The 23143-nt window shown below is 36.0% G+C and overlaps 1 protein-coding gene across 4 annotated transcripts; it reads right to left on the bottom strand.

Annotated features, from left to right (window-relative positions):
* Positions 1 to 10225: 10225 nt before the first annotated feature.
* LOC117916190 (ultraviolet-B receptor UVR8) lies at positions 10226 to 14834 on the bottom strand. Of its 4 annotated transcripts, none has more exons than XM_034832107.1 (7): positions 14547 to 14834; positions 13669 to 13709; positions 13253 to 13532; positions 12805 to 13154; positions 12310 to 12711; positions 11442 to 11826; positions 10226 to 10781 (listed from the first exon to the last, which is right to left on the bottom strand). In XM_034832107.1, the coding sequence occupies exons 3-7, from the start codon at positions 13475 to 13477 to the stop codon at positions 10539 to 10541; spliced, it is 1605 nt and encodes a 534-aa protein (XP_034687998.1). In that variant the 5' UTR covers positions 13478 to 13532; positions 13669 to 13709; positions 14547 to 14834; the 3' UTR covers positions 10226 to 10538. The 4 variants fall into 4 exon arrangements, with proteins under 4 accessions (XP_034687998.1, XP_034687990.1, XP_034688015.1 ...); XM_034832099.1 differs by having other exon boundaries at positions 13253 to 13529; XM_034832124.1 differs by having other exon boundaries at positions 14560 to 14834.
* Positions 14835 to 23143: the final 8309 nt, after the last annotated feature.

Genomic DNA, 23143 nt, shown 5'->3' with positions numbered 1-23143 from the left:
CGCGGCAGAGAGTGGAGAAGCCAGCTGCATCCTTCTCAGCCTGTGGCTCTGAAAGCTTTCATGGTCTCAGGAACCGAAGACACCACGCACCATACACCCACTTTTCTCCATTATTCTTAAAGTGGATAAGATCACTTTATACTATGAATTCACGAGTGTACTCAGAACTCCTTGAATCTTATCTCATTTTTGCCTAAATCAAATAACATGGTTGGAAATCACACCACAAAAAACACCATGCATGATATCAAATTTAAGGAACAAAAAAAAAAAAAAAAAGTGAAGACTTAAAAGAGAACGTATTAAGTTTACTTCTTTTGTTTGGGATAAGTTTTGGTCGGTTTTCATCAATTGAAAGGGTAGAGTGGTGGCACCCTTATTCCAAATCACAAACACCCACTCATGGTTGACAGAAGTGATTACACATGAAATTAAAGCAGCGGGTTGACTAGATTGAAACGCTACAATTAGCAAATGCCAATTCAGAGGTGTGTTTTTGACATTCCTTTGAAATGGGATGGCCGTAGTTCATTCCATATCCACAAACAAACCCCTTTTTGTGAGTGGAATTAAGTCAACTGAGGCCTGAGTTGATGATCTGCTGTTTCCACCATTTGTAATTAATTACGAGATAATTGTGGCCACCGACACAACTAAATACATAATTACGTACATAAAGATGTATGGCTTCCATTAATCTACCTCCTGTACATGAAAAGTACCCGAAATATCGTACTTTGGTGCACTACTTGATCAAGGGTAGTAGTTGCAATATTGATGAGGATTAAGATGATTGACAGGGACGCATGCGAGTGGGAGATGGAACATGTTGAAAGAAAGCTTGTCATGATAAAGTGGGGTGGGTGGAGCCCTCGCATCCACCAATTATCAATGCCTTCCCATTAAACCCAGGTTATCGGTTTAACATCCGATGCTGATGGCCTAGCCACCAGTAGGAGCTGATCGGAGTTAAACGCTGTTGATGCGTATACCCTATTTTGTTTTTAGACTAGGGAGCATTCTAACAGCAACTTCTACCCCAATTCCAACAAAGAGTGAATTAAATTTTGTTTTTGTGTAGGAAAGATTTGGTATGTTATTATATATATAAGATTAATGTTCCAAAAAGAACAAAAAAAACGTGTCCCTGTTTTGTTTAGACCGGATTTGCTAATAAAAGTCCACAAAAGAAGTTTTATATTTGGCTAATGATGCATTATTTCTTTCACAAATAGGACTTTTTAACCCAAGTTCGAAGGCTCAATTTCAACTTCAGGATGTATAAAAGGACATCAAATAATTGAAGGCCACAAGCCTAATCCCATCTCTCCCGTTTGCTTCCTCAGCTATATATGCCTGATTAATCAAGGTTAACCTTATTTGTATCTTGATACATATGCCAAAAATGATAGGTTTACTAGGACGGATCATGGATGCATCATTAATCTATTTCCTTGTTTTTTCCTTTTAAACTCATTTGGGCCGGCGCTCAATTAAGAGCACCAGACAAGAAGAGACATGCATACATTTCACAGCTTGGGAGAAAACCACGAGGTAAACCACGGTGATCATGATCCTACAGCATGTAGAACTTTCTGGAAGAACCGAAGCATGGATGATTACGTCACTTCCGACCCTTCTCCTGGGGACCCTAGGACTCACACCTCAGCCCCTGGAACAACCTTCTATGCAGCTGCCTTCCAAGCTACACTTGCAAAAAGGGTATACGTAAGCTGCAGAAGGACCACCCGACCCATCATGTACTCCAACTCAACTGGGAAGATAAAGCCTCCGCCCATTGAGAAGAAGCTCGAGTACTGCACAGTGGAGGAGTTGTGTCATGGATGCATCAAGGAGGTGAAGATCACCAGAGACGTCGTTAAAAAGTCCCGGTATATATATTCTACAAATTGACCAAAAATGATCACCTTCTAATTTCCATCAAGTCATACACCATGGCTATAAAATGATCATTGCAAGTCAAGGCATGCCTAGCCCCAAAGAGGAAGGGCAGAGAGGGAACTTCTACTCACCCACAACCAACAATCAGATATTCTTAGTATTTTACAGGATTGTTAATTGTTGATCATGATGGAATTATGCACCACAATTCAGTACACACATTAGATGCTCCCCATAGAAAAGTAATATGATTCTTCGTATTGAATCCTATATCCACTAGCATTTTAAAAAACCATCATTTTTCTAATAATAATAGAAGCATGATTTGTTTTCATGTTGATTGGATCTTGGCTGGATCCCATCCTTACTTAGTGGTATATACTTTTCCATATATATAATTAGCTGACTCCCTCAATTAATTAGCTTGATTCCACTCGTATGTATCCACTTAGCTGAATTGAAACAGTGGCCTGAGGATAAGGCCTAGGGCCTTGGTGGTTCAACCATATATCAGGTCAATATAATGATAATTTAATCAAGTTGGCCAGCGCAAGCAAGTGATGTGGAAGACAAAGAAACTTAGAAGACATAAGAATTTGTGAAGTATATATTTAAACCAAGTCAAAATGGAATGCGGCGAACTTCACTGGGAACATGTCTTAACATGAAATTTGTATAGTGTGTTGAATTTTTTAACTGAGAATATGAAATGGTAATCAATTAAAAGGAAATAAACCAAAATATGGTTAAGGAACCCCATATGCGACATCTGCAGTTGAACATTAAGTTGAGAGGTTTTCACATCGATATTAGCAAGTAGCTTTCTATGCCAGCTATTTATTAGGTTGTGATGTGCTTTCAAGTGATTGATATTCCCTATTAATGAGAAGCTCTCACTTGCCTATCATTTGTTGCTTGAATGTTTTATCCATTTGTACTCCTCTTACTTATATCTGATTTTTTTCATATATGGCATAAATCAGAATTTGAACCATGACACCTAGCACTGGAAGACCTCAGCTATGAACGCGGACGCCCTCAGTACGTACTCGGGTTATGGAAGTTCAACCCCCATCAAGGTTCTGCCTTTGGGTGTGCACATGGCCCCGCCCTAAGGATAAGACATTCCCACTTCCCTGCTCATTAAGTTCTCTGTTTTGTCACTTCACTCAAAAACCAAAAACATCAATTAATGCTGTGCTTGGATTTACGTGTGGGAACACCTCCTTCAATATTGTTGGTTATGGATAAGCTCTCCTCTTAACTTAGATTTTAATTGTACAAATTTTAAGATGATTAATTACCTGGGCCCTCAAGGCTGCGTGGCAATATATACAAAAGTTAATTTATAATTAATCAAATATTATGTGAACTAACCATGTTTGCTATGACTTTTCTCGAGTAAGCAGTTGTTTGCAGGTGGAATCAACATCTAGAAAGGACAAGAGCTACAGGTTTTGTGAGAAGGGATGATGGCGTTTGTTGACGTGTCATTTTCAGTGGTAAGTATAAGCTAGAGTATTAGAGGTGAGAAAGAATGTATGACACATTGGCACTAGCAAAGCCACGTGGTGGGGCAAACCATGACACTGATACATCTCACAAACTCCTTCCCCATGTGCCCCGCCCACCCGTGAAGCTGACTTATTATGTATCGCATATGATATTTCATGTCTTGTAAAAGAAAAAGTTTTTAATACTATATAAGAAATCCGTCTTAATCTTATACATGTGTTGTAAAGTCGTGAGACCCATTTGTCTTCAGAATAAATAATAATTACACGGTTTTATATGAGTTGTTATAAATAGTATAATCATTGATCCGATATAAGAGTTTATTTGTCCTTATAAAATATGTTTATTTGTTTGACTTCATAATCTTGTAGGACATAATAAAAATGTTGTATCTGTATGAAAGAGGGTGTTTGTGATATCTCATATCAGATAGGGGAAAAAGTTCCCAATACTATATAAATATGAATTCTTTTTCACCTTGTAAACGACTTTTAAAGTCATGAATGCTCTTCTAAACTCAAAATAAATAATATTTACATGATTGGGTGCGAGTCATTACGTCACAACTCCCTATTCTTTTAAAGTTTTACTTATATATAATTGCCAATATCATAAATTTAAAGGTGGTATTTTTTATTTTTTTTTGAAATTTCATTTCATAATGAACTCTACTTTTTAAATGCATAGTGGTTATTCTATTATTTGTTTTATTTTTCATAAAGCACTATGAGAGGTGTATGAGCTCCGAGATCAAAGAGCTATTACAACAACAACATGACGATAATATCATTATTATTTTGAATAATTGTAGAAATAGAAAACTTTAAGACAGATAAATAAATAGTCCGTGTATCAAACAATCCAAATGAAGAGCGTGAGAAATCATTTGTTTTTAATTGTTTCATGACTTTATTCCTATTTGAACATCATTGAACTTGGAAACTTGAGCTTTGGAGATCCTCATCTGTTAGCTTTTTTCTTTCCCCTTGAGAAAAAAAAAGGGGGGGAATCATTTAGATCATAGACCATAAATTAATTAATAAATTATACAAAAAGAAAAAGAAAAAGAAAAAGAAAAATGCAGCAGTGTAAAGATCGGGGCATGTGATAGGTCCTTGAATCATCCACAATAACATCTTCCCTGTCTCGATATATCTAATTTAATCGGAGTTCTGGGTCTTTGAAGTTAGTCAAAACTCATTATGATTATATGCGTTCCTTCCATCCTTTCCCTTCTGCCATTTCTTTGGTGTGTAGCTAAGATCACACACGTGTAGTTGACAGAAAAAGGGTGGTCACATGAATCAAGTTGCTTGATAATATTTTTAAAATGTGCATCTTCCGTGATGCCTAAGAGGACGTCAAGCTCCTTGCAGAACCGAAAATAATTATAACAATCATTGACTTGAAATTATCTAATGATTTTGAGCTTTGGGCTTGGATGTATGAAACTAGTGATATGTCATACGTGTGCTCAACTGTTGCAGCTGGGCTGGAGAACCTAAGCCCAGTGAAAAGAGGTCAATGGGCCCGACCGACTGAGCTGAAAGTACGAAGGTTCAGCATTTTGCCATTTTAAGTAACTGTGTCTGGAAATGTGGGCCAACCCACAAAATTTCATTGGCTACCTTGTTACGTGGTCCACGTGCCACGTAAGCAGTGTCAATCATTACATGAGGATTTTTTATTTTTATTTTTCGTTCAACATGAAAATTAAATTGATCATGTGCTTGTGTTTTACGTTTTACAAACATTGTGAATGTAGGAACCTTTCCAAAATTCATGTCTTTCTCCTTAAATCAAATTACTGAACTTGATTGCAATCATTGATGGCCTCGATGGCGGATCACAATCACATGCAAGCCACGTGCAAAAACCTTACAACATGGCTGACGAAAACAAGTTCATGAATGGAGGCCAAACCAGGTAGGAGCCAGCTTCAGTTCAATGGACCTGGAACTCACTCCACTCCCCCTCCTCCTCCTCCTCCTCCTCCTCCTCCTCTTCCTCCTCTTCTCTGCCTATATATTCCCAGATGGGTGGTAAGCGTGCTTTATCAGAATTCAGAAGACAGTTTGATACATATTCAAATCTCGAGAGCTTTGGGTTGATTTTGTTGCAGCTCCCTGGCGTACTTGAAATTCATGAAGGTGTATGGGTCCAGAAGATGGGCTTGCCTTGGCTTTATCTATCCTGGTTGCAGTCTACCTTTTTCTAACTCTTGCAGAGGCCTCCTGGAGTAGTAGGCCCTCTTATCTTCCTCCAGATTCTTGTTTTCCTTCATCATCTTATCAATGAAATACCATGAACCATCGTCCTTCACATGTAGCCTCTGATTTTGTGGAAAATGGTTGATTATAACTAGTTATTTACTTGCAATTTATCTTTTGCATTATGTAAATAATAAGATTCAATCATCATGTTCTATATTAATTCCACTACTAGTAGATAATAGTCAAAATAATTTCGATAGCATGATAAAATTGTTTAATAATAACACATGTAGGTCCGATTTTCAAAACATTGTTTTCTTCAAATTGATGAATGATAGTTTTTCATTCATACTTTATTTCATTCATGTACAGAGTATATATAGAGGGTAATCACCATTCTAAGAATGGGAAAAGATGATACAAGGAAATAATAATATAAGGAAATAACAACTAATATCCTAATATCTCAACTTTCCTAATATCTCAATATTCCTAATATCTCAATATTCATAATATCTTAACTTTCCTAATATCTAAACACTAAATGATATAAGGAAAACATTCCTAATATCTCAACACTCCCCCTCAAGTTGGTGCATAGATGTCACACATGCCCAACTTGTCTAAAAAATTTTGAGAATACTTGACTTGAGACAGCTTTGGTGAGGATATCGGCTAACCAATCTTGCTTTCCACCTTGGATCAACTAAGGCTTCCTACACACTTGGATGTAGGAAAGTTTTTCCCGTTCGGCAATATGCATCTCCACGAGTTGTGACCAAACGTCATAGTTTGATTAAGTCAAAATAATTCCTGGATTGAAAGTACCTTCAGATTGAAAAACAATAGTACTTTTTTCCACTCATTTTTTTTTTTCTCTCTCACAAAGGAGGGACAATTGTTAGCCTTACGGCAAACTATCCAGGATTTCAGTTCCCTGGCTCTGATACCATCTTCAAATTGATAAATGATAGTTTTTCATTCATATTTTATTTCGTTCATGTACAGAGTATATATAGAGGGTAATCACCATTCTAAGAATGGGAAAAGATGATACAAGGAAATAATAATATAAGGAAATAACAACTAATATCCTAATATCTCAACTTTCCTAATATCTCAATATTCCTAATATCTCAATATTCATAATATCTTAACTTTCCTAATATCTAAACACTAAATGATATAAGGAAAGCATTCATAATATCTCAACATGTTTAATAATCATCATGTTCTATATTAAATAAAAATTTTATTTAATCTAATTAGAGACGATAATTAATAAATGAAGATATGAGAAAAAAAATTATAAATGAGTTATAATTTATATGGTTAAGGAGTTTTGTTAAATTCTAATGCTATGCATTAATGTGGTGGGATGATTTAATTTGAAATTAAATTGTTAAGGGGGTAGATGTCATGCTAGAGTGGTTGATGATTAGGAAAAAAATTCACTTGAAGTGATCCAAACCCAAAAACTTTGATGGTTATACGAATGAAAAATAAAATAAAATATAATAATAAAAGAAATATAAACTCTTATAGTCAAGAATAAAACGTGTGCTTATACCTAATAATAAAAAATATAAAAATAAAGTTAAAATTGAAAAAATTGAAATTTCAAAATTTGTAGGAAGAAAAATATATTGATTTTTCAAACAAAATATCAAAACCTAACTCTATTTTTTGTTTTTGTTAAAGCTACAACTTGGACATATTAGATAGGTTGATGATTAATTTGAGCCTAATTAGAATTAACAAACAATTAATTGAAGGTCAACCCAACTTGAACTCTATCCCAAGGTAATTTTTCTAAAATCGGGTTGATTGGGTTAAATTTGGGTTAATTGGGTTACATAATTCAAAATTTATTTATAATATTTTAAAAAACATTTTAAGGTATTTATATGAAAATTTAAATAGTAAATATAACAAAATTTCAAAAGGAGCAATAAAAGAATAATTATAAATTTATATATTTTTTAAAAAATGAAAATATATTATATAATATAATTTGACATTTCCTTTTAAAAATAGAAAAAGAAAATGAATATATATGTGTATATATATTAAATTAAGTTTTGGTTAGGTCTAGGTTATTCAAACCTGAGTTTAATCCAAATTGAATTCATGTTGAAAAAACTTAACCCAAATTCAACCCAAGTATCTAAAATGATTGCTCAAACTTATCATCGAAACATTGAGTTGAGTCAAGTCAATCCACCCAAGTTGCACCCTCGTTTTTGTTTTTTGGGCCATTTTTTATGTCCATTTTATATTTATTATTTGATTATTATCATTTTTTTTTAAGTAAAAGAAATGTAATGTGAAATGGAGTTGGGGATGAAACCACAATGAATCTTGCAAAAGTTATTTTATTCTATATAATTGAGGGTGGATGAGTATTTGTAAGTAGAATGCACTCATAAATACTATCATTATTTTTTTCAAAAAATAAAATATTTAAAAAGTATTGAGATTAATTTAATACTTGGTAAGATTTAATACTTATTACCTAATGAATTAAATTGGCTTTAAATTAAATTGTTATTAAATTATTAACTTAAAACTTATTATTTATTCATTATTAAGGTTGTTGATAAAAATTAACTTATATTTTATTTTAAATAATTAAATTAACATATCTACCCTTATTAATTTTAATTAATATTTATCTTAATTGATTTTAATTTATATTTTTTATTAATTTTAAGTAATAAATTTATTTATAAAATATCCATATTTGAAGTATTATATAAACTAACTATAAAATATTTATTATAAAAAATAAGTCACGAAATATAAAATCACAATTCTAAAATATATTCTCAATAATATGAGCAAATGAGGTAAAAATGATTTTAGTTCAAGGATAAGTTAAGATTATGTGTGGTTATAAAAAAGTATCAAGGAAAGAGAAAAAAAATGTTAAGAAAAATCATTTTCTCTTATTTAGTTTCTTTATAAAAAAATATAAAAGAAAATCAAATATAATTAAAATTTGTTAAAATTTTATATATTTTAAAATTATTTAATCTTTATATAAAAGGAAAAAAAAAAGACGTGAAACAAATTTGAAGCAATATATAAAAATAATTTATATATTTTAAATCTAGTTTTTATTTTCTTTACATTAATCTATTTTTTTCTCTTTATTTTTTGGAAATTAAATATAACCTAACTATTTTAACCTTAACACTCAAAAGTTAAAAATGGTGGGCAAGAAAGAGACGAAAAGAATAGACATGAAAAATCATGAATTTTATTGAAAAAGTAAGTATTGATTTAGATATAATTGCTATTTTTTGTTTTTAAAATTAAAAAGTAATAGTAATTTTATATAAGTTCATATAAAAAAGATAATAACCTTACATTTAAAATTTTCAGATATCCAGCAGTTTTTTTCTTATTTATATAAAAAGTTTTTATTTAAAAAAAAAAGAAAGTAGGAAGTGTATCGGATACCAAATGATTTTAAATTTCTAATTTATTTTTAGTTTTACTTATTGAAATTTGAAAATCATTCTTTTAATTACTTTATTAGTAAAAGAAGTTTATATGGAGTTGTGGGACCAAGCGTTAAAAAAAAAAAATTGATATGGGTTTTGAATTAATATTATTAGAGAGTTGTTGAGGATGTCTCGTGCTTGTGCTTATCATTATCAGCTCGAGATTCGTTCGCAGTCTTATCTCCTTAAGACCATAGCGATTTTAAGAATTCAAAAATTCATATTTTCTTACATTTTATTTTGATTTATAAACCAATTTATATTTTAATTATTCAGAAATTCATATCATTCTTATATTTTATTTTAATGTAACGGATTAGCGAACTTTAAGAATGAGAAGGAAGTAGGCAAATTGTATTTTTAATTTGAAGTTATGAAATTAAATTATTTTATGAAACATATTTAATAATTTAAATTAATTTATTATATCATTAAATCTATTTAAGACCGGATGGCTAACTGAGAAGGAAGTAGGCAAATTGGATTTTGGGCATGCGTCGCATCCAATGGTCAAATTTTCCTCCATTCAAGCAACTAAGCTAGGAAGGTACGCTAAGAAAATAGGCAAACCATAGAGGATGGAGACTGGAGCGAGGTGCTTTGGTTTGATATTGTACCACAGCCGTAGCTGTTTTTTTCCGGCTTGTCGGCCTGCAATACACAGGCTTTAACCAACCAACTCACCGGCCTGTATCTCTTCTGCCCCCCTGCTTTTCATTCTATTGTCCCCTCTAGGAATCAAAGATTCAAGTGACAAACTTCCCTTGAGATCTGTCCCAAGCCCTCTTTAGAATTCCCCTGCCACTCCATCAATCATTTGAACCATTCTCTGCATCCACTTTGATGTTGATTTTTCAGCTCATAGGCAGGTAGGACACTCAAAAGACAGTCAGCATGACAACATCTCACGTTTAAAACTGCTTCCTCTCTATCCTTTTAGGTCTTTGACCAACCTTTATTTTCCGGGAAGCTACGAGGAAGAGGCCAGCCAGCAGGCTTTCAACCAAACTCGGCTACTTCTGTCCATCAAATGAGCATGACTTCCGTGTATCAAAGGGCAGACTGATGATGCATGAATTCTAGTTCTTGGGGCTAACCAGATAACTTATGAATTCATTTAACATAAATAAGTTATAAAATGAACCTGGACAAATGTATCAGCTATTCACTGCTTGAGGCCTAAGCACTAACCTTTTCTTTTTTAACTTTAAAAGTCAACAATAATGCATTTGCTTGGCCCCCCTGCTACCTAGCTTGATCCTTCACAATCCTTTTTTGTTTCTATGTACAGAATAGACAAGGAAATATAAACAGTAAATGCAAAGCATGATCGTGGATGGTGGTGATGATAAATTAGGAATGGCATTGGTGTAGATGATACGAGGGTGAGGCAATATCCCTAGCTGAGATCAATATCAACCCGCTCTGGATTTCCCCTCTCAGTTTGGTTGGCAACGAGCTCTACACCCAACTGCCCTTTGTCTCCTGCACCAAATGCATACAGCTTCCCTGTTTCAGTGAGCGCAAAAGTGTGGGCATTCCAGTATATGGAATTGGTGAGGCTGATCTGTACCATCCGCTCCTTAATCTGCTTCAGTGATGTTACTAATTCTGGGCTTAAGATGTTAGCATGCCTATTTCCCTATCATATAGCAAACACAATCAAAACACATATCAGTTATTCACGAAAGCAAAAGTCTCCTTCAAAAACACACACACGCTCTCCCTGCACTTATAATTACTGAAAATGGCAATAATGGCAATGGAAATCTCAGTTCTTTCCAGGACCTGCTTTAACCAATAGAAAGCAGAGAGAAATCATGGATTCACCAAATCTCCATTATAAATCTGTAGATTTTATTTGTGTGGAATGAATTGCTTAAAGAGAGATTCTAGGAAAGCATGCTGCATGCATATTTATTAATAGGGGCTGGAAATCCAGAAGTTAAATAGATGGTAGTTATAAAGCAAGCAAGCACTAAGATGCAAAGAAAGGGGGCAAAAGGAAATGAAAGAGAAAAAGAATAAAGGCCATTCAAGATATTGTCAAATAAATGAATATGTCCCTTGCCATTCTTGTGACAGAGGGAACAATCTAGTAAATCCACAATTAGTTAAGAAAACATGTGCATCATTCAGAAATTATGAAATGTAACAGAGAAATTATGGAGGAATAGATAAAAAGTGGAAAAATAATTCACTTGTCCATGTTAGCAGGCAGTCTTAACCATCACACAAGATCAAGCTAATTTTAATTAATACAGAAAAAAAAAAAAGAATAAGGAAAAAAAAAAAATCAAACCTGTCCATCAGGCCCATTATTATGCCCAAGACTGGATGATTCTCCACACCCAAATGAGTAGACATCACCATCATCAGACACCACAAAGGTTGTGTAATCCCCTGTAGCAACATGAACAGCTTTGACATTAATCAAAGCTTCCACCACCTTTGGAACTGATTCACACTCCTCATTCCCATGACCTAAGCACCCATAACGCCCCCAACCCCATGTGCAGACCCGACCGTCCCGCCCAACCACAGCAGCATGCCAAGCACCAGCTGCAACCACCATGGGCTGAAGGTTCAGAATCCGAAATTGTTCAATCAGTCGAGGGTGCTTCTCATCAGTTCTTGTGCCATGTCCAAGCTTCCCACCCAAGCCACAGCCAACAGAGTATACCGACCTGATATGTTTCCAAAAGAACACAATATCTGACTAATTAATTAAATTTCATTTACATGGGTATGAGTTGAATACTGAAAAGGATTCTGGAATATTTCAGCATTTTAGGAATTTTAATTCAGAAGTAAAAGGAAAATCATGAAAATGAAGTGGGAAAAAACAACAAAAGTAAGCAAAGATTAGAGGACTGAAGCAGAGACGATTCAAGGATACCCTTTTGTGGGACAAAAGCAAACACCCCCACACCAAAAAAAAAAAAAAGGGAAAGAAAGAAAGAAACTGTAAAAGAATGGAAAGAAGGAAGAAGCCTATACCGTCAAATAGAAATTAATTGGAGCAATTTGTGATTTCAATGCAGCACTCTCAAAATTTACATGTAATTTGCAAATCATCATCATATGCAACTAATGAGAGCACCATTAATAATAGATAGCTTTTCTTAAAATACCAAGTTTCTCTCAAGCTATATGGCGAAGGAACTTACATGCCATTAGGCTGACAAGCTAGAGCAAGAAGATAGCAGTATCCAGCTGCAATTTGCACCACTGGTATATTTTCTAGTGCCCCCAACAAAGGATGAGGTTCCAAATCATTTGCTTCCGTTTGGTGCCCAAGTTTGGCATCATTACCCCAAGAAAATGTATACACCCTGCCTTCTCTTGACAGCACAGCTGTGAAGAAATTACCAATTGCAGCTTGTACCACAAATATGTTTTTCAAAGACTCAACCAATTGTGGAGTTGTTACTAGTTTAGTTCCTTGGACCCCATATTCGGCTTCCCCAAAGGAGTCCTTTCCAAAGGCATAAACCTGGCCAGCATCACTGATCAGCATTGTCCTGCCAGCCCCTGCAGCTGCTTGGATAATGCGAATGCCTTCCAAAGATCTGAAACATAATGAATTTCTATTAATTTTTCACAAACTCAACAATATCTTTCCATTTTCTTGCTCTTACACCATTAATCATAAAATTGGCGACCTTATTTGGCGAGGCCTCCATTCCTCATCTGTGGTGCCATGTCCAAGCTGTCCAGAGCTGTTAGAGCCAAATGAGTAAACAGCTCCTTTCACTGTCACAGCAATGCTGTGACCTGGTCCTGCTATTGCCTGTGACTTCTCCCTCCTGCAACATGCTTCTCCAGCCAGCAAAAACCTCAGAACGAGTTTCCATGAGCCTCCGCACCTTTGCTTTAGAACTTCACGTTCTTCTAGCGTCATTGGCCTAAATATGGCCCTCTTTAGGCACATATCCAGAGCAGCAAGCTCCGATATGGACAGTTCAAAATCAGGGGCAAAGTGTGCAGGCTGCCTGAAGAAGGAACATGTTGCCTGGCAACAGACACCATTATAGTCCAATCAGCAGCATTATCAATTCTAACATTGAACAAGATATATTAAAAAGATCTAAATAGAAATGAGACACTTGCCTCGAGCTTTGCAAGATCCTGAGGTTCCAAGTTACATGCCGTGAGGACATGGAGAACAATGGAGGGGTTGGCAGCCAATGGAAATTCTCCAGGGCTTGAGTCCCCAAAGCAGTGTCGTTGTTGTCTTTGAAATGTTGGTAATGGGGAGGTGACAATAGCAGCAATCGGTTGGTCAGGTATGTTATGGTATTGAACAGTGGGCGTCCCGCTCCTTGTGGCATCCATGGGCACTGCCAAAGTTTTGCAGTGCCCAAATTATGCAGAAGAGACGATCTGACTGCTAGAGCATTTGAAACAGGAGCACCCAAACAACTACATTACTCCCTTTGATGTTTTGAACAAAGTATCTAAGATCTCAACATTACAGTTTTAACTGATTCTTTCAGAATAGCTAGAACTGTGCCATAAAAAACTACCTTGGGTTACGTACTGATCAGCAAACTTCAGGTCTCAAAACCTACAGATAAATACATGATCGTATAAAATCCTTTTGTACCATCAAGAAAAAAAATATTAAACTAAATTGATACACAAAATGCAACAACTACAGGAGACACCCAGATCATCAACAACCACACTGCCTGAACCAAAGGGAGTTCTCCAAAATACATTAACCAAGTTCTTAAAGGATCCAACTAATTAAGATATGGAAGAATAGGAAGAATTTGGCAACCCAATCATTCAATATCATGCCAGGCCAACATCAGATGGATGTATAAACGTAGGAACCATAAACCATAAAACAGTACCGGAAGTTGCAAATACCAATCCATCACACAAGTAAATAGGAAAATACACCACAAGAAAGAAACTGTAACCAGAAGAATACTAATCTTCTCACAAAGGATATTCCACACCCAAAAGAAATGCAAAAAGAAAAGAATTTTACAGGCTAGAAAGATACTTCTAATCTGAGTATGAACGATACATGACACAAACTTCAGATTAATCTTCCCAATACCCAAAATCCAGATTAATCCAATCTAAACAGAGAAAACAAGCAAAGAGACAAACCAGTAAAATCAATCTCAAACTCCCCATAGGTTTGCAATGATTAGCACTTTTATGAAGAATTAACCCAAAGAGAAAATCTGATTTTTTTTTTCCTTTTTTAAACATAGCCAAGATCCAATTCTGATCCTTCAAATCATCAGCCAACCAAAAACTAAATCAATCAAAAGGAAGAACACAATCACAGCTTCAAAACTTAAAAACTTGTCTTAAACTTTTCATTTTCCTCTGTACATTATGATCGTTACAGATCGAGAGACGGAAATTAAGAAACGAAGATTACATAGCCCAGAGACCAGGATTCCTGAAAACTCATCAGCATCGGTCAATAAACGAGGAGAATTACTGGATTTGAAGCCAAAAACAACAGGAAAAAGATCAAATTGAAGGGCGTTGAAATGAGAATCTGATGAGAGGATTCTGTGTTGCGTAATTCTGAAGAAAATGGAGATGATAGTGGGGTTTTTGGGTGGATTGTTTGGAAGAAGTATGAGAGAAAAGGGAGAATTTTTTTTCCTCTTTCAAGAGTAAATGAATAATATTAAGGCCCCTAGCTTTTCCAAGAGGTTGTCTCCCCTCCCCCTCTTGTATATGATATCTATATGAGGTGTCCTTAGGTGGTGAAGAAGGACCCATCCCTCTATTTCCATTTATTCACTCTTTCCCTTTTTTACACGTCATTTCTCGGCATTCACACCCCCCCTTTTTCACAACCTTTGGTTAAACGAAAACTTAGGGATATTTATTATTATTTTCCTTTCTCTACTTCTCTACTTGTATTCTATATACATTTACGCCCCTCTTTTTAGCCTTCTGTTACTTTAAGTTGTTTCTCTTAGCCCAATTTCTTTTTAATAAATAAATATTAAATACAAATAGAAATTAGAAAATAAAAAATATAGGAGATTAAGTTTATACACTTAACATGACACGTGTCACCTTTTATTTTCATTAAAAACATTAATATATTTTTGGTTCCCGTTATATTCCAAAAAGATAAATGTTTTTTTTCTTTCTTTTTCATGTGCATTGTATTATCAATTAAGTAAAACCTCTTGCACATCTTTTATGCCTTTTTATGTAAAAATTTGCTTCTAACCATATAGCTATTATTTGTTTCACATGTAAATATTCAATAATTTTTTTTTAAATCTATTTAATAAAATTTTTATAGTATTTAATCTGGATGATTCTTTTAAAAACATTTTTAGAAATTACATTTTTACTAAAAACACTTTGACAAATACACTCTTCATCACACAAATCCAATAATATTACATGTGAATTCAATAACCAATCATTTGATAATATTTTATTTTAAAGTATTTTTAATACAAATATATTTTTTAGAATCACCTATCAATAACTTCTCATTTAAAAATATTTTCTAATTTTTATCACATATTTAATTTTTTTTAAATTATTAATTTTATATTAAAAGTGATTTTTAAAAGCACTGCCAAGTCTAGCGTCCATATTTTTCTATATTTTTACGTCAATATCAAATGCTTGGTAGTTGGTGCTTGGAAGATTAAACCCATCTAATAGTTACATCTCTAATCTCATTCTACATTAGCTGGCTTTAAGCAAGCAAGATACGTTAGGGTGTTACCATTCCTTCTTAATACAGGGACGAGGCTACATGGAAATTTACATAGCATGTTGCTCAAGTATAGTCATGGTTTATGGTATGTACGTGTCAGTGCAGGCCACAGACGTGGCTGACATCTGTGAACTCCAACCGTGCCATAAATTCAACGTGTCAATTTTTCGTGTTGGTATGCATGTATCAGGTTTATGTGTCACGCAAACAAATAAGGTAAATGATGCTTCAAGTAATCGACCTAGGTAAATGCATATTTGTCGATCCGCTCGAGTCTTATTATACAAGAGCATACTCTAAATTATAATCAAACTAAAAATTCATGGAAAGCTATTTGGGTGATGGGAAAATGAAGTCAAGTGAGAAATGATGCAGTCTTTGAAAATACGGTGTATGCTCTGGAATCTACAGGTCTGCTCTACAATAAATTATAAATTTGGAAAATGGGATTTGCTTCGTCTGAATGTGAAATTGAAGCCATTGAATTTTGTAGAATTTCAAACAACCTTGAGAATGTGAATGTATGGCTTTCTCTTTGTTTTTTTGATCTCTTCTCCACTGAACTAGCATTGTTGGGGAACTGCTTAGAGAATTTACTATCATGCCAAAAATTAGGAGGTCAACGTGTGAATTGGGCGGATTAATATTCCTCGAAAAGAATAAGAAAGAGTGAGGTAAATAGATCGCATGGGCTGTGGTTTTGGGAGGAAAGTTCCAAGGAAGTAGAATAAAGTTTGCATGGTAGAAAATTGGGAGGGTCGTAGAAGGGTAGTGTTAAGACCCATTCAGCGTGTAATTTAAACCATACTTTTTACCATTAGAAGGAATAGACTTGTAGAGCACGGCAGTTAATACTACATAGCTCGAGATAGAAGGATTTGGAGGTTTAAAATGTTCTTGTAAAAAAGTTTGAGTGTATATTTTAATTGATAATCGTATTTAAATTTCCCTCTATGTTGTTGTTGTTGTTTTTTTTTTTTTTTTTTTTCACATTTTACATTGATATCTCTTATTAGAATTTGTCAATTAATAAGATTAAGAACCCGTTTAGTAGTGCTTTTAATTGAAGCGTTTTCTTTTATAGCACTTCAATGAAAAACGCTTTTATGGGAATCTGAAAAAAGTGATTCTAATAGTGTTTTTGATAATATGTCGTATAAATATAACACGTTTTTAATATTAATAAATTATTAAGAAGGATACTCAATTTAATTATAAAAAAAAGGCATATTGTAATAAATTAGAAACTGTATATTATAAAAGAATATATAAACATCTATATTAAAAGAATATATAAACATTTGTATTGATAAAAAAATAAAATAATCATTTTTATGATTACAATAAAATTTTGAAAAATATTTTAGAAAATTAATTAAAAAATAAATATCAATCATGATATAATTTATTTTTTTAAATAAATATTTGACTATATATTAGATTAAAAATAATAAATTTTTATCATGGAATAATGGGTAATGGCTACTTAAGATTCAAAAGTCTTCTTAAATTGTATTTGTCTAAAATTAAAAGAGTCAAATGTTAATTCTTACTTCTTGTTGTATTCCTATTTAAGGTGGGGGTTGGGTTATAAAATATGGTTAAAATTGTAGTTTTGTGATATGTGTGTAATCTATAAGGTGAGACACCCACATATGTCCACTATAAACATATATCGGTTTCTTTTCTTCTGTAAAATAGGAATGCCTGCAAACATTAATTTCTAATATATATTTTTCTTGCAGCACATGATTCACTTTACAAAACTTGCCTATCTAGACACTTGAGGATATTTTAAGAATATTATTATTATTATTATAAAGCGTCAAATCAAACAAGTGACTTCATCAGTGAAAGAAGGTGACAACGATCGAGTAAGTGCATGGATTGAGCAAAAAAACAGGGTGTAAAGGACTCTGTGGAGGTCTTCAAGTAACCCTTATTATTATTATTATAAAGCATCAAACCAAATAAGTGACTTCATTAGTGACAGAAGGTGACAATGATCAAGTAAGTGCATGGATTGAGCAAAAAAACAGGGTGTAAAGGACTCCATGGAGGTCTTCAAGTAACCCTTTGAGTGGGTTTGGATAGAGTAGTTGTTGATACCAGGTTAACTGATGATGGATTCCTTCCTTGGTTGTGGCAGCAAAAGCTTCTACCTAGTTGTCGGAGAATGGGCTTTTCTTCTTCCTTGTAGAAAATATGTCCAGACGGGTTGCCCGGACACACTCTCCAAAGCCTAAGTCAGACTTTGAAATGGGTAGGAACCCTTTGAGAGAGAGTCGATGAGAGAGTCCTTGGTATTACATACATGTGTAATCTTTTAGTAGGGTATTTTATAGTGCTCAAAAGGGGGAAACATAGTGATGTTGAGCTAGCCCTTGACTTTATGTTGCAATGATGATTGTGCAGTAAGTGACAGGGCAATCATCGCAATTGCAAAGTGGTTGGTGGCTGTGTCAGACGGTGCGTAATGACACAACTTGCCATTCCTTCAATCCTGTTGAAGGTATGAGATTGGACGTGCCAATCTATTGACGTAGACGTAAGGATGGGAAGAGTCCCATCAATCATTCTAGTGTTAGATAGTCATCGTCTCACATACTAGAGAGGATCTAGGGGCTGTCAGGAAAATATGGTCCGCTCAATGGCTCCAAATGGTCCGAATAGGATGTTTCCGGGTACACCAAAAGTTGTCTGGTTAGCAATGAAAAGAGTGACATGTGGTTCAACTATGGTATTACCACATGGAAAAATGCGTGGAGGTACACGTGGGTAGACTCATGGAAGAAGTCCCCACAATGCCCCCTTCAGCACGTGCATTTGTGTCCGGGTAAAGGTGGATGAGTTGAAAATGTCCCTTGGAATCCCCCAGTGTGGGTGAGACACGTGTCAGTCGTTTAAAGGAGGGTCACTTCCACTGAGGGGTTTGTCAGGCGACGTGTCGCTTCAGGGTGTGTTCCTTGACGACCTGTCTTTTAAGAAAAACACCCAAAAGGGGGGGAGGGGGGAGGGAGGGTGAATTGGGTTTTTAAAATCTTTTCAATCACAACAAATTCAAACATAATATAAGCAAAGTAAAGAGATAGGGTTTAAGGAATTCAAACTCAAGTTTATAGTGGTTCGACACTTCCTTGTCTACGTCCACTTTCCTCAACCTCCTAACTGAGTGAGGGTTCCACTAACTTGAAACTTCAACCAAGCTTCCAATCTTCTTACACTTGGATTCCGGCTCCAATGAGCTCTTACACAACCTCTTCAAGATTCAACCCTCTTGAAGGCTTTAACACTCAGATTTTTACAAGATATAATCCCTCAACCTAGCTTAAGGATAACTCAAATACAAGACAAAGCTAGAATGACACACAAGAGTGCACTAAAGGATATGCAAGTGGTGATTTAATGCACTATGAAAGAAATGAAAGTTTTTTTTTTTTATCAAGAATAGGTAGGTAGGCTATTGAATGCAAGTGTTCTCTTGTCAATAAATGAAGTGGAGCTCTCAATTTATAGGTTTCTAAGCTCGGGAGTCAAAAACAACAAAAGTTAACCTCGTCCGGTCGAGCTAGGAGTCGACTGGTTCATTAGCCGTTAGAGCATTTAATGCATGACAGGTTACCGTTGCCTCAACCGGACCTCGACCGGTAAGAGAAACACCTCGACCAGGAAGAGAAGGTTACTAGGAGAGAGAGGAGGTTTTTGACCTTCCTCGACCGGTCCTCGACCGGACGAACACAACCGGTCCTCGATCAGACGAACACAACCGGTCGACCAGTTCCTCAACCGATTGAGCCAGTTGGCCATAGCCTCGATCGGTTGAGCCTTTTTGGCCCCGAAAACCTATTTTTTTAATCCCTCTCTTTTCTAACACTTAGGCAAGGTCTTTAGGTAAATTATTAAGCCAATTTTGAAACATTTTTCCTAAGGTATATTAGTTAAAAACTCGGGTTTTAATGAAATCGGCGTTTTAAAGAATAAACCGAGTTTTCAAAAATGCATGAAACATGTGAAAATCCTAAGTGCACTCATGCATTCATCTTACATTAATTTCCTATGATCACAAGTTTTCCAAGCGTCTCGATCTTATATCCATTTGGTCATTTGATGAATTTTCAAGTTTATACCTAAGATTATTAATTATTAAACCAATTAGTCACTTAACTATGGTTTGTTATCATCAAAACCCGATTAGGAGAACCCTTGGGTTAACAAGGTTGATCTGCCCATTCTCGGTTCAGTAACTCACCATTTGGTGATACGTAAAATGGATGACCTTCATGCTATGCAGCCATATGCGCCCCATGATGGCGTTGAAAAGGGACAAGTCTTCCACTACTAAGAACTGCACATTCTAGATAACCAACCCAGCTTGGACAGGTAGTACAACGTCTCCGAGGGAAGTTGTCGAGGCTCCATTGAATCCTGATAGTACCCGTATGGGATTCTCTAGGGCGGATGATGGGAATCTCATATGTTTGAACACAGACATTTGTAATAGGTCAGTTAAACTGCTCGGATCAACTAAAATATGCCTTACATTGAAATTGTTGATTCCAAGCGTCAGGATCAGGGCATCTTTATGGGGTTGTAACACCCGATTAGGGTCTACTAGAGGGAAGCTAATTACCCCATCTATCGGGCGCATGACCCCACTTGGTAAGCTAGGTTGGATGGAGCTAACCTACTTTCTTATGGAGGCAGTTCGAAGTAACTTTTGCCTTTTTCGCTTAGAATTGTATTTTTCATCAATGGGTTTCCCATGAATGTAGTTGATTACGACTCTAGGAGCCGTTGAAGCTGTGAGGGATGTGGTGTCCGGATTTTGGGTTGCATCTTCACGCCTTCTCTTTGAGCGGATGTACTATTTCAGGTGCCTAGCTCTTACTAATCTTTCCACTAAGTAGTGGAGACTTCTATATTGCTCTATGGTGTGGCCATGGTCTTTATGGTAAGCACATTTTCTGCTCTGGTCCCGTTTCGTCGAATCTGTCATAATTGGCTCTGGCCATTTGAAATTGGACAAATCTCGGATCATGGGAAGGAGCTTGTCGTGTGAGATGTTGAGAAGAGTGAGATTAGCTTGGGTTGGTTGTTATTGTTTGTCCTGTCGCTTACCAGTTTGTCTGTGTTGGTTTGCGGGTTTAGAGCTTCCGACTGAATCGTTCATAGCATTTTGACTGGTGACCAAGACCTGCTTGGTAGTTGCACGAACGTCGTCCTCAAGCATGGAGTACTTGTTTGCTCATTTGAACAAATCTTCCATCGTTGCTGGAGGTTTTTTGGCGAGAGATTTAAAAAAGGGTGCACTTAGACATATACTTATTTTAAAATTTTGAAGAACGACGTCCATGCTACAAGATTCTACTTGAAGCATTGCATGTCCGAACCTCTTTACAAATTCTCTCAATGACTTATTCTCCTGCATCTTTATGTTTTGCAAGGTATTGATGTTCTACTTATGTTGTGCTGAACACAAATATTGTCTCACAAAGGCCTCCGAAAGATCCCAAAAATTATTCACGGAATTCATCAGAAAACGGTGAAACCATGAAAGAGCCTGACCATGGAGGCTGACTGGAAAGACCTTGCACAAAAGCACGTCATTCCCTATGTCAAGGGTCATGAGTTGCCTATAATGCATGATATGGTCAAATGGATCGTTGGTTTCATTGTATATGGAAAACTTTAGGATCGTGAACCCTTTTGGGGGCTCGTAGTTGATGATGTAAGGGTTGAAAGGTGTGGAGAGCATATCATCCAGTTGCTTACTGACATAGCCAAGGGGACCTCGATTGGGGAGATCCTCTGCTAGTCGTTGTGTTGGCGGATGTGAGAGCTAGTCTGTCATGACTGGTGCAACCGAGAGAACAGGATATGTCTCCTGGGTCGTTACTACATGTGGTTTTTCCCCCATACTAGGCACCTGAGGCCTTAGCCTGGTGCGCATTGCATCTGACAACTATGACATCTTATCGCGTCTCATTTTTGCTAAGATGCGAGTGGAATCAGAGCTTTTATCTAATAGTGTGGGGCAAGCTAGTGAGGGTCTTTCCTCATGAGGCATTCCTTGTTCCTCATATGGGAACTTTGAATTTCTAGGATATGTCGCCTTCTTGTTTTGCTTAGAGTTTGTTCGCTGACTTCTAGGTTGTCGGCTATGAGGAGAGCCTGATGAAGACCCCTGGATACGCAACACCTCGATCTTTTCTCTGAATCTTATTGTCTCGTGGAGTAGGCCTTGCATTTGTCTCTCTCTTTCTTGTTAAGAGTTTTTCCAGTCGAAGTAGTCCTTACTACCCATGGCCGACGACTGACTTCTGGAGGGTATTGACATCTTTATCTCGTTCCCATAGACAACGCCAATGTTGATACCAAGTCAATTGAGGATGGATTCCTCCCTTGGTTGTGGTAGCAAAAGCTTCTGCCCAACTGCCGGAAAATGGGCTTTTCTTTTTCCCTACAGAAAAAATGTCCGGACAAGTTGTCTGAACACACTCTTCGAAGCCTAAGTTAGACTTTGAAATTGGTAGGAACCCTTTGAGAGAGTAGATGAGAGAGTCCATGGTATTGTGTACATGTGTAGTAGGGTTTTTTATATTGCTCAAATGGGGGAAACACAATGATGTTGAGCTGACCCTTGACTTTATGTTGTTATGATGATTGCGTAGTAAGTGACAGGGCAATCATTGCAATTGCAAGGTGGTTGGTGGTTGTGTTAGACAGCGCGTCATGACACAACTTGCCATCCATTCAATCCTGTTAAAGGTTTGAGACTGGACGTGCCAGTCTACTGACGTAGACATAAGGATGGGAAGAGTCCCATCAGTCATTCCAGTGTCAGATAATCATCGTCTCGCATACCAGAGAGGATTTGGGGGCTGTCAGGAAGATGTGGTCCGCTCAGTGGCTCTAAATGGTTCGAGTAGGATGTTTCCGAGTGTACCAAAGGTTTTTCGGTCAACAATGAAAAGAGTGACACGTGGTTCAGCTAGGGTATTGCCACGTGGACAGACGTGTGAAGGTACATGTGGGTAGACACGTGGGAGAAAGTCCCCACAATAGTCTAGAAGAAGTAGGTCATGATAGAAAGCGTTGGCCTGTAGTCGTTTGTGGAGGCCAAGGAGTTGTAGGAACACTACCAAAAAATTGACTATTACCGATCGCTTATATTTACTTTTGTGACGGATTTAAGCTGCCACAAATTTCTAACACACTTATTCCATCACAAAATTGAATTATTTGCCGCTTATATGTAACTATTTATCGACGGTAAT

This window comes from Vitis riparia, chromosome 1 (genome assembly GCF_004353265.1).
Source record: "Vitis riparia cultivar Riparia Gloire de Montpellier isolate 1030 chromosome 1, EGFV_Vit.rip_1.0, whole genome shotgun sequence".
Lineage (NCBI taxonomy): Eukaryota > Viridiplantae > Streptophyta > Magnoliopsida > Vitales > Vitaceae > Vitis > Vitis riparia.
Note: the sequence above shows the minus strand (reverse complement) of the source record. Positions and strands in the feature narration are given on the sequence as shown.

What these genes read in the sequence shown, in the direction of transcription:
- LOC117916190 (XM_034832107.1), bottom strand. Translation starts at nt 13,477, where the DNA reads ATGGATGCCACAAGGAGCGGGACGCCCACTGTTCAATACCATAACATA. An exon ending in AGGATCTTGCAAAGCTCGAG is followed by an intron (nt 13,155 to 13,252) that starts GCAAGTGTCTCA and finishes GTCTGTTGCCAG; the next exon opens with GCAACATGTTCCTTCTTCAG. An exon ending in GCTTGTCAGCCTAATGGCAT is followed by an intron (nt 11,827 to 12,309) that starts GTAAGTTCCTTC and finishes GAAACATATCAG; the next exon opens with GTCGGTATACTCTGTTGGCT.